Genomic DNA, 10,673 nt, shown 5'->3' with positions numbered 1-10,673 from the left:
CGGTACCTAGTATACTATGTAGACCTGTTGAACTTCTATTGAACCAAGTACCTAACTCGCAGAAAGACAGGGCTACACCATATGCCCAAAATTAAGACATATTTAACATTAACATCAAATAAGACTCACTAGAATCATCGTTTGGTCAACTTATCAACTAATCAGCTTCTAACAACCATCCATATAAGTGGTAACCCAAAGGGGAACTAGAAGGAGAAAGGGTGGAGACCAGACCTAGGTTGAAAATGGGTCTCGTGAAGCACGTCAACTTATACTCATCTAACGCCATCATTCTAAGCCAGCTTTCAGGTTCCCGAGACACGAGCACCCAATCGGCCATTTTATGTATTCCTCTTTCTTAGATCCATCGGGTACCTACATGCATTTAACTCCTAGAATAAAGTTATGGTTATGGGGCTCTCCACACTTGAGGCTCAACAACAATTACTACATATGTAAACGGCATCAGACGAATATTCAGTATAAGCATTTACCGAGCGGGATTTAACTTGATAACTAGGTAGTGACCACATAAGAAACAGAAATGTTTATTCTACAAACAAATGGAGAGTTTAAGTTTCCAAGTTTAACACCATTATATTATTATCTAGTTTAACGATTGTTCCGATATGCTAACTAACTCAACCATATAGACACGCTACTTCGCTGAACACCCGACATGCAGCAAATATGATATATAACGTAAACCATATTCTATCCGTGAGCTCGTCGGAGGATATCGTTGCATACCAAGCCCAACCCCGATTTGTTTTCCCAGACCTTTCCTTAAAACGCCGAGCCAATACGCATATAACGCCGAACTTGCAATGATCCATTTCCGCACTCATAAACAAGCGCATGAATGGGCCATAATTCATCGACTTTTCATGTGGGCGACCAACAAGCAAACAATTTATTGCTTGTAGGCGAATACCCAGCAGTACCATCGTCCATGGCTCCGCCTATTCGTTATCGTGTTCGTCATCGTTTACCTCCACAACTGTCACCAACCCACGCTGTCCCTTGGGGTCGAGTCCTGCCTCCTCCGGGGCGGCTTCATTCCGGTTTCGCTTGACGGAAAAGCACTGAAATGCGCCTATAATGGCAACAAGAGCACTTCCATACCAAGCAAGGCCAGTGCAATCAATTTGTGATCCGATCGAATAGAGATAGCCAGCGACAGGTGGAGCGATCATACGGCAAGCCGCACCAGCGCTGGCTGCAAGGCCGTTCACCTTCCCGAGAATAGACGAGCTAGGAGTAGCTTCCTTGATAAGTATAAGAAGGAGAGGATATATGATAATTGAGAAGATGTTCCGGATAGTCAAGCAAAAGTAGATCCCGGGGTATAGAAGGGAGTCCGGTAAGTGTACCAACGTTGGAACAATAACGTAGGCAATTGGGTGTAGGACAGCAACAAGGATGAAGAGTTTATAAACGCCAATCCTCTCGGCAGCTAGAGGGAATACAACGACCTGGATGAAGAGTGCAATGGCCCCGTTTATAGCCATGACAAACCCCACGGACTGCATCGAAAGACCTAAGCCACCAGGTGAGTATAAGGGGTTAAATTTTGACAGAAAACCCTCTTCCGGGAGGTGGTCTACTGGAACTCTCTCATCTTCAAAAAAGATTGGTAAAAGATGGTCATAAGTCATCGAATGATAAGTGAAAATCGAAAGCGCGATAACTAGGGCCATAATGCGCTTAGTGAAGATGTTGAAATTTCCCTTCTTCTCCGGCTCTTTTACACAGACCGAATCACGGTTCAATTCAATACTACCTCGGAAAGTTCCGTAGGTTTCGGAGCGCAGATCAACAGCTGGTTGCTTAATAGCGTCAGACGTTTCGATAAGAGGTGTTTCGTCGGAGACGTAAGTGTCATCGGGAAGCATAACTCGCGGTATCATGTCAGGATGCGTCTCTTCGAGCAGGAAGTACCCAAGGCCAATGCTAATCAGTAGAAGAGCAGCACAGCAAAGATTGGGAAGAAGATAGGGGTAATTAGCGAGTAGGGTGCCTTCTGGAAACGTGCTTGGCCAAGTCTCATGGGGATCTGCCAGCATTCCGCCAATTGCTGGACCAATTATGGTTCCGATGGACCAGACGAACGGCATCACGGAATAAGCGCGAGCTGCGACATTAGCATTGTGTTGTAATTCATGGGCGACACTTATGACTTTGACTTACGCTCATGCTCGGGTTTGCTGACCAATTCTCCAACCATTGTTTGGATCACACCGATATTTCCATTGAGAAGTCCGCCGAGTGCTCGGCCGATCAAGGCAACCCAGAGGTTAGTGGCAAAGCCGACCATAACCATGCTGAACATCGTGCCAATACATCCTACTAGAAGGACAGGTTTCCGACCAACTCTGTCAGACAGGCCACCCCAAAACATGCCCATCAAGGCCTCGGCGAGCGAGAATGAGGAAATCTAGATGATCAAGAATTAATATTCACTATCTTTTTTTGAAACTGTGACTGCTTGGACTGCGTTAAATCGATTATAAAAATTTGACATGTACGTACAAGGAGACCGGCGTAAAACGAGGCATCTTGCTCGTTGCCGATTTTGAAGCGTTTAACAAGGGCCCAGGCATAGGGGAAAATGGAAGTTAGAGCGATAGGCTCAGCAAGGCGGACGATAGCTAATAGAAAAAGCTGAACAGTTGGGAAGTCATCCGGGTTTCGGGGTAATCTCTGCTTTGTTAGGACCATTGCTTCACAACTTAGTATCGACCTTACGACTAGCTGACACAACACTTGGCGCTCGGTCTTAAGCTGATGATATGCTGGAGCGAGAGAGCAAGCGTCAAGTGTTATGACGGCAGGCAGCGCCTTTCCTTTCCTCCTGATATTTTTCTTCTTCTTCTTCTCTTCCCTCAAGAAGTTTGCTTCGCAGATTTTTTTTTCTTTTCTTTGTCTACGCCACTAGACGTACAGTAGACCGGTTATAAGTAGGCAGGGAGGGTTGTATTGGCGTAATAAGCGTATTGAGGAGTCTCGAATTCTCGTCTGGAGGCCGGTTCAGATATAATGAGCTGATGGGAGCAGAATATTATATGAAGGGAATCTGCATGTGCATCGACTGCATGAGGAAAAAGTGGTAGGGTAGGGATGGAAGAAGTTGAACAAGGAGGACCGCATCAGAGAATTATACCATGAATCGGAGGTGCTAGAGGAAAATGTGGAGATACGCTAGGAATGCTTGGGAGGACCTTCGGGTGTGGATCTACGTAACCTTATTCAGTTACTTAAGTCGTACCAACTTTGGTTGAGCAGTTGGTCGTGCTTGACCTACATACATGTCAAAGACTATGTAGTATGAGTATCAAGGGCAAGGGCAATGAGCTCCGAGCGCGAGTCTGAACTTTAGTCCTACCTGTACTACGCAGATATCACCATTGTCGGTTTCACCCACAACTCTAGGTACCAATTCGACTCCATCATCTGCTACCTAACTTTTGCGATCTCGATGTCCATTGAAAGTTTCACAACGATTATCCAGTATATATATGTAGTTCACCAATAATACGCAAATATTGAAATATACACCTTTACACGTTTCTTCTCATTTCTCACCTTCCACAATTCATCTCCACATGTCCAACAAAAATTTTGGTTTACGTCTTCCGTCTTCGCATGTGTCGGCAAGATGTCGATCTCACAGTCCATTATACAGTGAAAAATCAAGTGGTCCTTCCGAGTGATGGCCGAAGTGGTCAACATTCGGTAAATACATAACAGCGAGAGACAATTCTGGCGGTCTGAAGTGACAAGCTTTGCAGTGGCTTGCTTGCCCACCTAATTAGAGGTACCCAGCACTGCATGCATACAAGATTCAATCATTTTTGGTTATCACTTTCATGGACCGTTACTCCAGCCGCCTATGCACGGCCGTCACCATTTTGGTCCCCGCAGGCGTTGCTCTTACTATGTACTATGTACCTAGGTATATGCATACATCCTAGTGGATTCATTGGATTGAGCCCAGAACCTTACGATCTACAGCCAACAAGTGTGACCAATCGTTTAACACGGATCTTGGGCGACAGTGTGGGGTTGGTCGCTGTGCTATGTTGTACTTGCGGCATCGCTTTGAACTTTACTCAAGGTATACGACGTATCAACTTTCTCAATTTTTTCAGCCACTCCCTAATCGAGGCACTGGATAGACGCTAGTGGAGGGGCACGAACTAAATCTCTGTTAACCTCTGTTAGCCTATTAGTAGTTGTGGATCATCTCACTTTCTCCTGCAGCTATCTTTCTAGATTCTTCTTGAAAACCAAGTCTTAACTCTCTTAGTCTTCAACCTCTAATAACTCTTTTAATATCTCAGATAACGAGGACAGGAAGATTATGCAAAGTCACCAGGTCGGGTGGGCAGTTAGATCATCGGTTTCAAATCAAGATAATATTTCATAATTCTAAGCTAACTAAGAACTAATACGGCGATAGGTCATACAATAGACGTCCAGACTCATATGGTCATCCGGATGAACAAGGTCAGACAGACGTGGAGAAAGCGAAATGTTCATCTCCCTACACATCCGGCATGTCAGAAGGTCTCTGAAGCTACGACTAGCGAAAATAGCGAAAAACTCCCGCTGTGACGGGCCAATGCATGACACATATAAATCCTTCTCTCGCGTTGGGCGTTGGAACTTATGGGAATTACGTACGCTTTGTACGCTTTCACTAGCGCATGCCAGTATTATGCCAATCTCGGTCCAAATCCGCCACGACCGACACCGGAAATTCCTCACCTCTTCGGATCCGTACCTACACACTTTCTGCTAGATTGCCATAACTGTTCGCTTGATCAACAAACTCCATTTGCCGGATCACAACAGCACTGCCGATTCACCCTGAACACCGCATAATTGGGCCTAGTCCCCATCGCATTCAGCAACCATGAGATCCTGTCTGGCAGACCGTGCGGATTAGGTTAGCTTGGTAATTGTTCGATGCTTGATATCAAGCCGAAATATTACCAGTTCGTTTTATCCAGCTATCTCGCTGCAATGTTGGTAGGATTTTTACGAAGTAATTCCTTATCGTATACAGGTATCCACGCTCGCACCCTTGTACACAGGTATGGGTACTACGTACCTAATGCAATGCGATGCGATGCAGTTCCACCTTCCTGCCGAACCCCACAATACTATCGCATGGGGTTTCTTGCATGCGGCTAGCCCCATCAAGTTCCAGCGAACCTCCTTCAGTGGCCGTCCCGGGCCGGCTCTCCAGCTTAACTAGCGCGGTATAACGCGGTATGGCGCTTTTTGGGCGCTCTTTTCCCTATCGGATGTTAATGGTCAGAACGATAAGACGAAGCACCCTTACTTCGTCATAATGTAGCGCCTCAGCCCTGTTTCGCATACTCAAGTCTTTAGTGGGTGGTTGGCGTTACGCTGAGGAAAGAAATCTACCTCTTCCCGTTTGCGGGCAATACCTGCGGGATCATATAAAGCCATCCAAGCCATTCCCAGTCTCCCTTCCGACGTTTTCCATGTGTGATGCTAAATTTGATACAAATATGCAGATAACGCGTTTTGTATACACAATCAAGCAAGCAATCGGTATTCCTTACCATGGTAAGCCACTTGAGTATCTTCTTTCTGAAGATATAAAGCATGCATATTAAGGGTCCGGACAATATCCTATGATGCCTTGTGGAGGGACCACGACACGCCTCACTGTTCCTTGGCCGGTCACATCCAATTCTTATGACTACCCCCCGATAGCACGACGCAACCCTCCTCATTGCTGCATGTTTAGAGAACCGCCAATCGGTATGCAACCACGGTCCTTATCCGCGGACACAACATAGAATAAACCGCCGAATAAAAATCGGTATATCTTTCATACATATTACAGAACATTCTGTTCTGTGATAGAATAATGGATGGCTACCTTACACATCGAAAGCAAAGCCTAACGGTGGATAAAACGTTACCTCGATTACAAGGACATAATTAGGAAACTTTTTGCGAGTCATATCTTCTCTGATGTCATGTCTCGTCTGCTTTAGGCTGCTAGTTGCCTTGACGATTCTCAGTATCCCTGCCTTATCTATTCGTCGATGATACTCAGCCATCATAGGCACCTCCTCAGCCGCATGTAAATCCCGCATGGGTGTTACCTCGACGAGTGGACAGCTAGCGTGGTAGTAGCTGCGACTGGACTTGCCAAGAACAAGGCTTTAATATATCACATTGTATACCTAATTGGTGTCCAACCAATATCAGTCAATTCTATGAAGGAATGCTCATCATGGCAGACGTGAGCACGAAACCATACTCTTGACCCCTTTGTTGCCGCAATAAGCTATTGTAAGGGAGCATACTAATAGAGCCAAATTCCGTCTTCATGAGAACTATACCAGGTGTAGTGACATGTCTTACATCTGCTATGGGTGCAAACCAAAGAGGAATTGTGAAGTGGTTATCACTGTGGTCTACTCTCTTTGAGGAGCCTATATGTTCAAGATTCATCCTAAGAATCGACAGACCCAGCATTACATTCATAAATAAGATGTGTGTGATTACGAACTCATATGAACCAAGACGACATTTACCTATTTCTTAGGCGAATAAGCCTATGTCACTGCGGCATCTTGTGCGTATCTGGGCTCTCATATCGTACTCCATACATGTCAAAGTGAAATCGGGGATTATGCCGCCAGCCCCAGACTACAGCGTCTATACATCTTCCAAACGGCGCGTATTCGCGCCATTCGCCGATCGAAAAAGAAGTTCGCTTAAATAGCTTCTTAGTATAGTGTCTAGAAAGAGATGCTTAGATAAATGTCGCCATATTTAAACCCTAGTAGACATGTCCTGATATTTCTCAATTTCCACCTAAGGGCTCATCTAAGCTTATATACAATAGGTACCTAGTCTAGCTGTACGTAATAATATAGTAGTACCATCCCATTTTCTACTCTACTACCTCCCATTACACATTATCCTACCCCGGCATAATCCACTTCCTTTAGCTGATACTCTTAGGTATACTCGAGTTCAAAAGCTAGACACCCACCTCACGCACACCGCGAAGCCTCGAAGAACCTCTCCAGCTCGTCGAACGAGACGCCCAGGAGCTGCGACAGCCGGTTCCGCAGCTCGTCGACCGAGATCTCGGAGCGGTCCGGGCTCCGCGGCGTCTGCTCGTCCTTGGCCAGGCGGACGAAACTCGGTGCTACTGCTTTCTTCTTATAATAGTAGTCCTCCTTTTTCTCCCTAGTAATCTGCTTAGTACCGCCTTTACCCTTCTCCGTACTATATTCCCGTCTGACGACCGGTTTTTTCTTATTCCTGATGCTCATTTTGATGTTTACGTTGATGTTGGGTTTCCGCCGCGGCGGTTTGGGAAACATCTCTATTCGGGGAGAATCGGGGAAAGGAGAATCGGGTAGCACAGTCTCGTCTAATGTTGGCGTCACTGTTGTCACTGCTGTTCCGGTGTTAGTTATCTTAGTTGTGCTGGCCGCCGTTATAACGGGAGATGGTTGAAGCGGGGGCAGTGGCTTGGGCTCCTCGATCACGTCGTCGGTGGCTATGGGAAGGTCGAGGTCGGGACAGAGGTAGCCGTCGTACTGTGGTATGCGGAACCGTGCTCCGAGTGCCCTATTCCACATCCAGCCCTGGCCGGAGCAGTGGAAGTCCGGTATGGCGGCCGTTGCATGATGCCCATCAGCAGTGACCTGTGCGCACATCCCGAGGCCTTTGGCAGCTGGCTCAAGTGTCCGAGGTTGTATCAGATTCCCTAGCGTATCGCTTTGCGCCTCTAGCCAGCATTTGTCAGAGAACAGACGGGCTATGCTGTAAGCTGTTAATCCTTGCCCTTTAAAGAGGAAGATGAGACGTAGGGTCAGAACTTACTAGTTGACGGGTATCGAGTAGTGAGCGCGATGCTTAGGCCGTAAACGGTGCAAGTCCCAAGTAAGCATCTGTCTCCACGCCAGGCCTTCACGAAATTTTAACTTATTTTGAAGTTGGGCGAAGTCTTTGATAGGAACCGGTATCCAACCGCCGAAGATGGATGCGACGAAACTGTCGCCTAATTCCATTTGTAGATCGGCACCGTAGTACGGCTCATGTAAGTCAAATGTGAGAGCTCGACTGTCTTTCCAATAAACGGCGTGGCCGAGTCTGAAGCAGTTCTTAGCTTCAAATCCACTTTGAGGAATGAAAGGACGAAGAGAGAATACTTGCTTACTCATGTAACAACGTAATTGCCGCCATAAAAGACGTCAGCAGGTACTCCTCAGTATCTTCCTTTCCTAGACGTCTCAACTCCGCTAATTGCTTAGGGAACTCCGCCGTCACCAAAACCGTCTGATTTCGCCACCCATCCTCGCACCTGTTATCCCATTCTTGTATAGTCCCATACCTGTCGATCTCGTCAAGCGCCAGCCCGTCTCGCGGGTGACGGCACGTGTATCCGACCCATCCCTTTTCGCGGAACATATCATTGTCGAGCTGCCACGTCAGAGACCTTGCCATCGGACCTCTGAGCTGGTCTTCGGCGCTCTGTATCCACTCTCCCTTTACTTCCTCCTCAGCCCACGTCGCGCGGTGGTGCCGCAAGATAGACCGGGGCACGACTTCGCCGTCCCACCTGGGACCAGCGGCGGAGTGCGTGAAGCTACACCGGCAGCTCGGTCTCCGGCCGGGGTAATCCTCCGCGAAGACGTCGTGAGCGAGGAAGTCAGAGATCCAAGGTAGACCCGCAGCATCCAGCATCCGGCTCGCCAGCAATAGTGGTTGTTCCAACTCCTTGCGTAGCTCCGGGTCCACGTCTACCCAATTCGCAAAAACGGGGTGGATTTTCCCTTGCAGATTGAGATTGAGCGGCTCCGTAGTTCCTATAGCACCGCATTTTCGAAGTTCCTCTTTATCCCACCTCTTCGATGTCGAGCCCGGCTGTGACGACATGTAACCGTGCTGAGAGCCGCCGGTACTCTGGGGCGTCAACATTGTCGTCGTCTTCTATATGCGCGAGAGCATATATCAATCAAGCACCTAAATCCTAAACCCACCAATTTTTCTTAAAGAAAAGGAGAAAACATCCCACACTGAATTAAATAAATCCCCCATTTTGAAAACGTCTTTGAAAGAAGATCTGTCGTCAGTGAGTTCTCCTAAAAGAGCCCAACATTCCAGCCGAGGCAGTGAGGGAAGGGGGGGTGTTCTGGAATGGATGGCATGCTATGCCCCTTGATCTATTCAATCAATTGTCTATCCCTTCTTCTTTGTCTAACGCGACAAGAAGAACTACCTAACCTACATACCTCGAATGTAAAAATGCCCTTTCAATAAGCCATGACCGTCGGTGCATAGCCCTGGATAGCTCGACTCTCGCATACCTCGTATCTTGTGTCTCAACTCTCGTACTCCATCCTCCCATCCCCAACGACCTTCCAAAACTCTTCCACAACCTCCCTCTGCCCGCTCGGCGCGCCGCGCACCGCGAGGTACTTGCGCGAGTCGATCTTAGGCTCCCAATCGCCGGGGTTACCATTCACCATGATACCCCCGGCCTCATTCAGCACCGCCCACCCGGCGCACACGTCCCAAGCCCAGCAGCCGCCCTCCCAGTAAACATCGAGTTGGCCGGCCGCGACCGCGCACAGGTTCAGCGCGGCGCTGCCCAGGCTGCGAATAGAATGCACCATCGCGCCGCCGGTCTCCTTGCTCGCGCACAGCTTCTTAAAAACCCGCGTCTTGACCTCGTAATTGACGCCGTCCCTGCTGTTCCCCCACTCCGACGCGACGAGACACGTGTCCAGCGCGCCCAGCGGCGCCGGGTTCCTCGCCAGCGGCAGCTTGCTGACGCGACCCTTGCCCGCCTCGAGCCCCCACGCGGCGCCGAGCGTCAGGAACGCGCCGCGCCCGCGGATCGCCGTGTACAGCTTGTCCTGGTACGGGTTGTAGACGACGCCGACGGCGGGGACGCGGTCGACGGCGAGGCCGAGAGAGATGCACGCCTCGGGCAGGCCGTGCACGAAGTTGGTCGTGCCGTCGATCGGGTCCACGATGAAGGTCGGCGCCGCCGTCACCTGCATGCCCGGCTTGTACGTCTCCTCGCCGATGAAGGAGAAGGAGGGGTAGGCTTTGGTCAGCCGCGTTGACACGAGCGCTTCGACTGCTTTGTCGGTTTCGGTTACGATGTCCGCGGCTATACGCAGGTGGGTTCCCTCATTAGTTTGTGATGCGACGCGAGTGAAATGACTTCTATTTTCTCTCAAGGAGGCTATGGGCTATAGAGGGGCAATGGCGGGGCAATCGATCGTACAATTCAGCTTCGTTCCTGTAGCGATGTCCGTAGGGTTCGCGGACAGGATCATGCGGCCAGCCTCGCGGGCTACCGATATCAGGGTGTCTTGAATCTCTTGGAGGTTGAGGTCTGCCATTGTTCCGGTCTTATAACCTTTAGAGGGAGAACACTTGGTTGAAGTAAGGGAAGAGACATTTTGAAGCTTTGCAAACAGCTGTTAAGGTAAGGTGTAAGGGTTATTTAGGTGGGGTAACAATGGTCGATGGCGGGGATTGACGACATTCGATTTTGACTGCATGTGGGCGAGCAGGGGTATGTGATTGGCCAATGATACCTTCTCTATACTTTGATTGCACCTGCCTATACATGTGAACCTACTCAGATA

At 48.6% G+C, this 10,673-nt stretch overlaps 3 protein-coding genes across 3 annotated transcripts; all 3 read right to left on the bottom strand.

Annotated features, from left to right (window-relative positions):
- Positions 1 to 577: 577 nt before the first annotated feature.
- On the bottom strand, positions 578 to 3,339 carry F4807DRAFT_420714 (MFS general substrate transporter). The gene is made up of 3 exons (XM_047997512.1): positions 2,533 to 3,339; positions 2,191 to 2,437; positions 578 to 2,134 (listed from the first exon to the last, which is right to left on the bottom strand). Exons 1-3 carry the CDS (start codon positions 2,719 to 2,721, stop codon positions 963 to 965), a joined length of 1,608 nt encoding a protein of 535 aa, XP_047855398.1. The 5' UTR covers positions 2,722 to 3,339; the 3' UTR covers positions 578 to 962.
- A 3,573-nt stretch (positions 3,340 to 6,912) lies between these two features.
- F4807DRAFT_41967 (uncharacterized protein) lies at positions 6,913 to 9,246 on the bottom strand. Its single transcript, XM_047997433.1, has 3 exons — positions 8,228 to 9,246; positions 7,891 to 8,160; positions 6,913 to 7,830 (listed from the first exon to the last, which is right to left on the bottom strand). The coding sequence occupies exons 1-3, from the start codon at positions 8,986 to 8,988 to the stop codon at positions 7,050 to 7,052; spliced, it is 1,812 nt and encodes a 603-aa protein (XP_047855397.1). The 5' UTR covers positions 8,989 to 9,246; the 3' UTR covers positions 6,913 to 7,049.
- On the bottom strand, positions 9,191 to 10,663 carry F4807DRAFT_41957 (inositol monophosphatase). The gene is made up of 2 exons (XM_047997424.1): positions 10,307 to 10,663; positions 9,191 to 10,189 (listed from the first exon to the last, which is right to left on the bottom strand). The coding sequence occupies exons 1-2, from the start codon at positions 10,422 to 10,424 to the stop codon at positions 9,393 to 9,395; spliced, it is 915 nt and encodes a 304-aa protein (XP_047855396.1). The 5' UTR covers positions 10,425 to 10,663; the 3' UTR covers positions 9,191 to 9,392.
- Positions 10,664 to 10,673: the final 10 nt, after the last annotated feature.

Source organism: Annulohypoxylon truncatum (genome assembly GCF_022578515.1).
Source record: "Annulohypoxylon truncatum strain CBS 140777 unplaced genomic scaffold F4807scaffold_11, whole genome shotgun sequence".
Lineage (NCBI taxonomy): Eukaryota > Fungi > Ascomycota > Sordariomycetes > Xylariales > Hypoxylaceae > Annulohypoxylon > Annulohypoxylon truncatum.
Note: the sequence above shows the minus strand (reverse complement) of the source record. Positions and strands in the feature narration are given on the sequence as shown.

Excerpts from the sequence above, each read along its gene's own strand:
- F4807DRAFT_420714 (XM_047997512.1), bottom strand. The coding sequence starts at position 2,721 with ATGGTCCTAACAAAGCAGAGATTACCCCGAAACCCGGATGACTTCCCA. Across the intron at positions 2,438-2,532 it reads CGTTTTACGCCGGTCTCCTT|ATTTCCTCATTCTCGCTCGC; the intron begins GTACGTACATGT and ends TTGATCATCTAG. Across the intron at positions 2,135-2,190 it reads CAGCAAACCCGAGCATGAGC|CTCGCGCTTATTCCGTGATG; the intron begins GTAAGTCAAAGT and ends CTAATGTCGCAG.
- F4807DRAFT_41967 (XM_047997433.1), bottom strand. The coding sequence starts at position 8,988 with ATGTTGACGCCCCAGAGTACCGGCGGCTCTCAGCACGGTTACATGTCG. Across the intron at positions 8,161-8,227 it reads GCAATTACGTTGTTACATGA|ACTCGGCCACGCCGTTTATT; the intron begins GTAAGCAAGTAT and ends GAACTGCTTCAG. Across the intron at positions 7,831-7,890 it reads TACTCGATACCCGTCAACTA|CATAGCCCGTCTGTTCTCTG; the intron begins GTAAGTTCTGAC and ends AACAGCTTACAG.
- F4807DRAFT_41957 (XM_047997424.1), bottom strand. The coding sequence starts at position 10,424 with ATGGCAGACCTCAACCTCCAAGAGATTCAAGACACCCTGATATCGGTA. Across the intron at positions 10,190-10,306 it reads TACAGGAACGAAGCTGAATT|CCGCGGACATCGTAACCGAA; the intron begins GTACGATCGATT and ends ACCTGCGTATAG.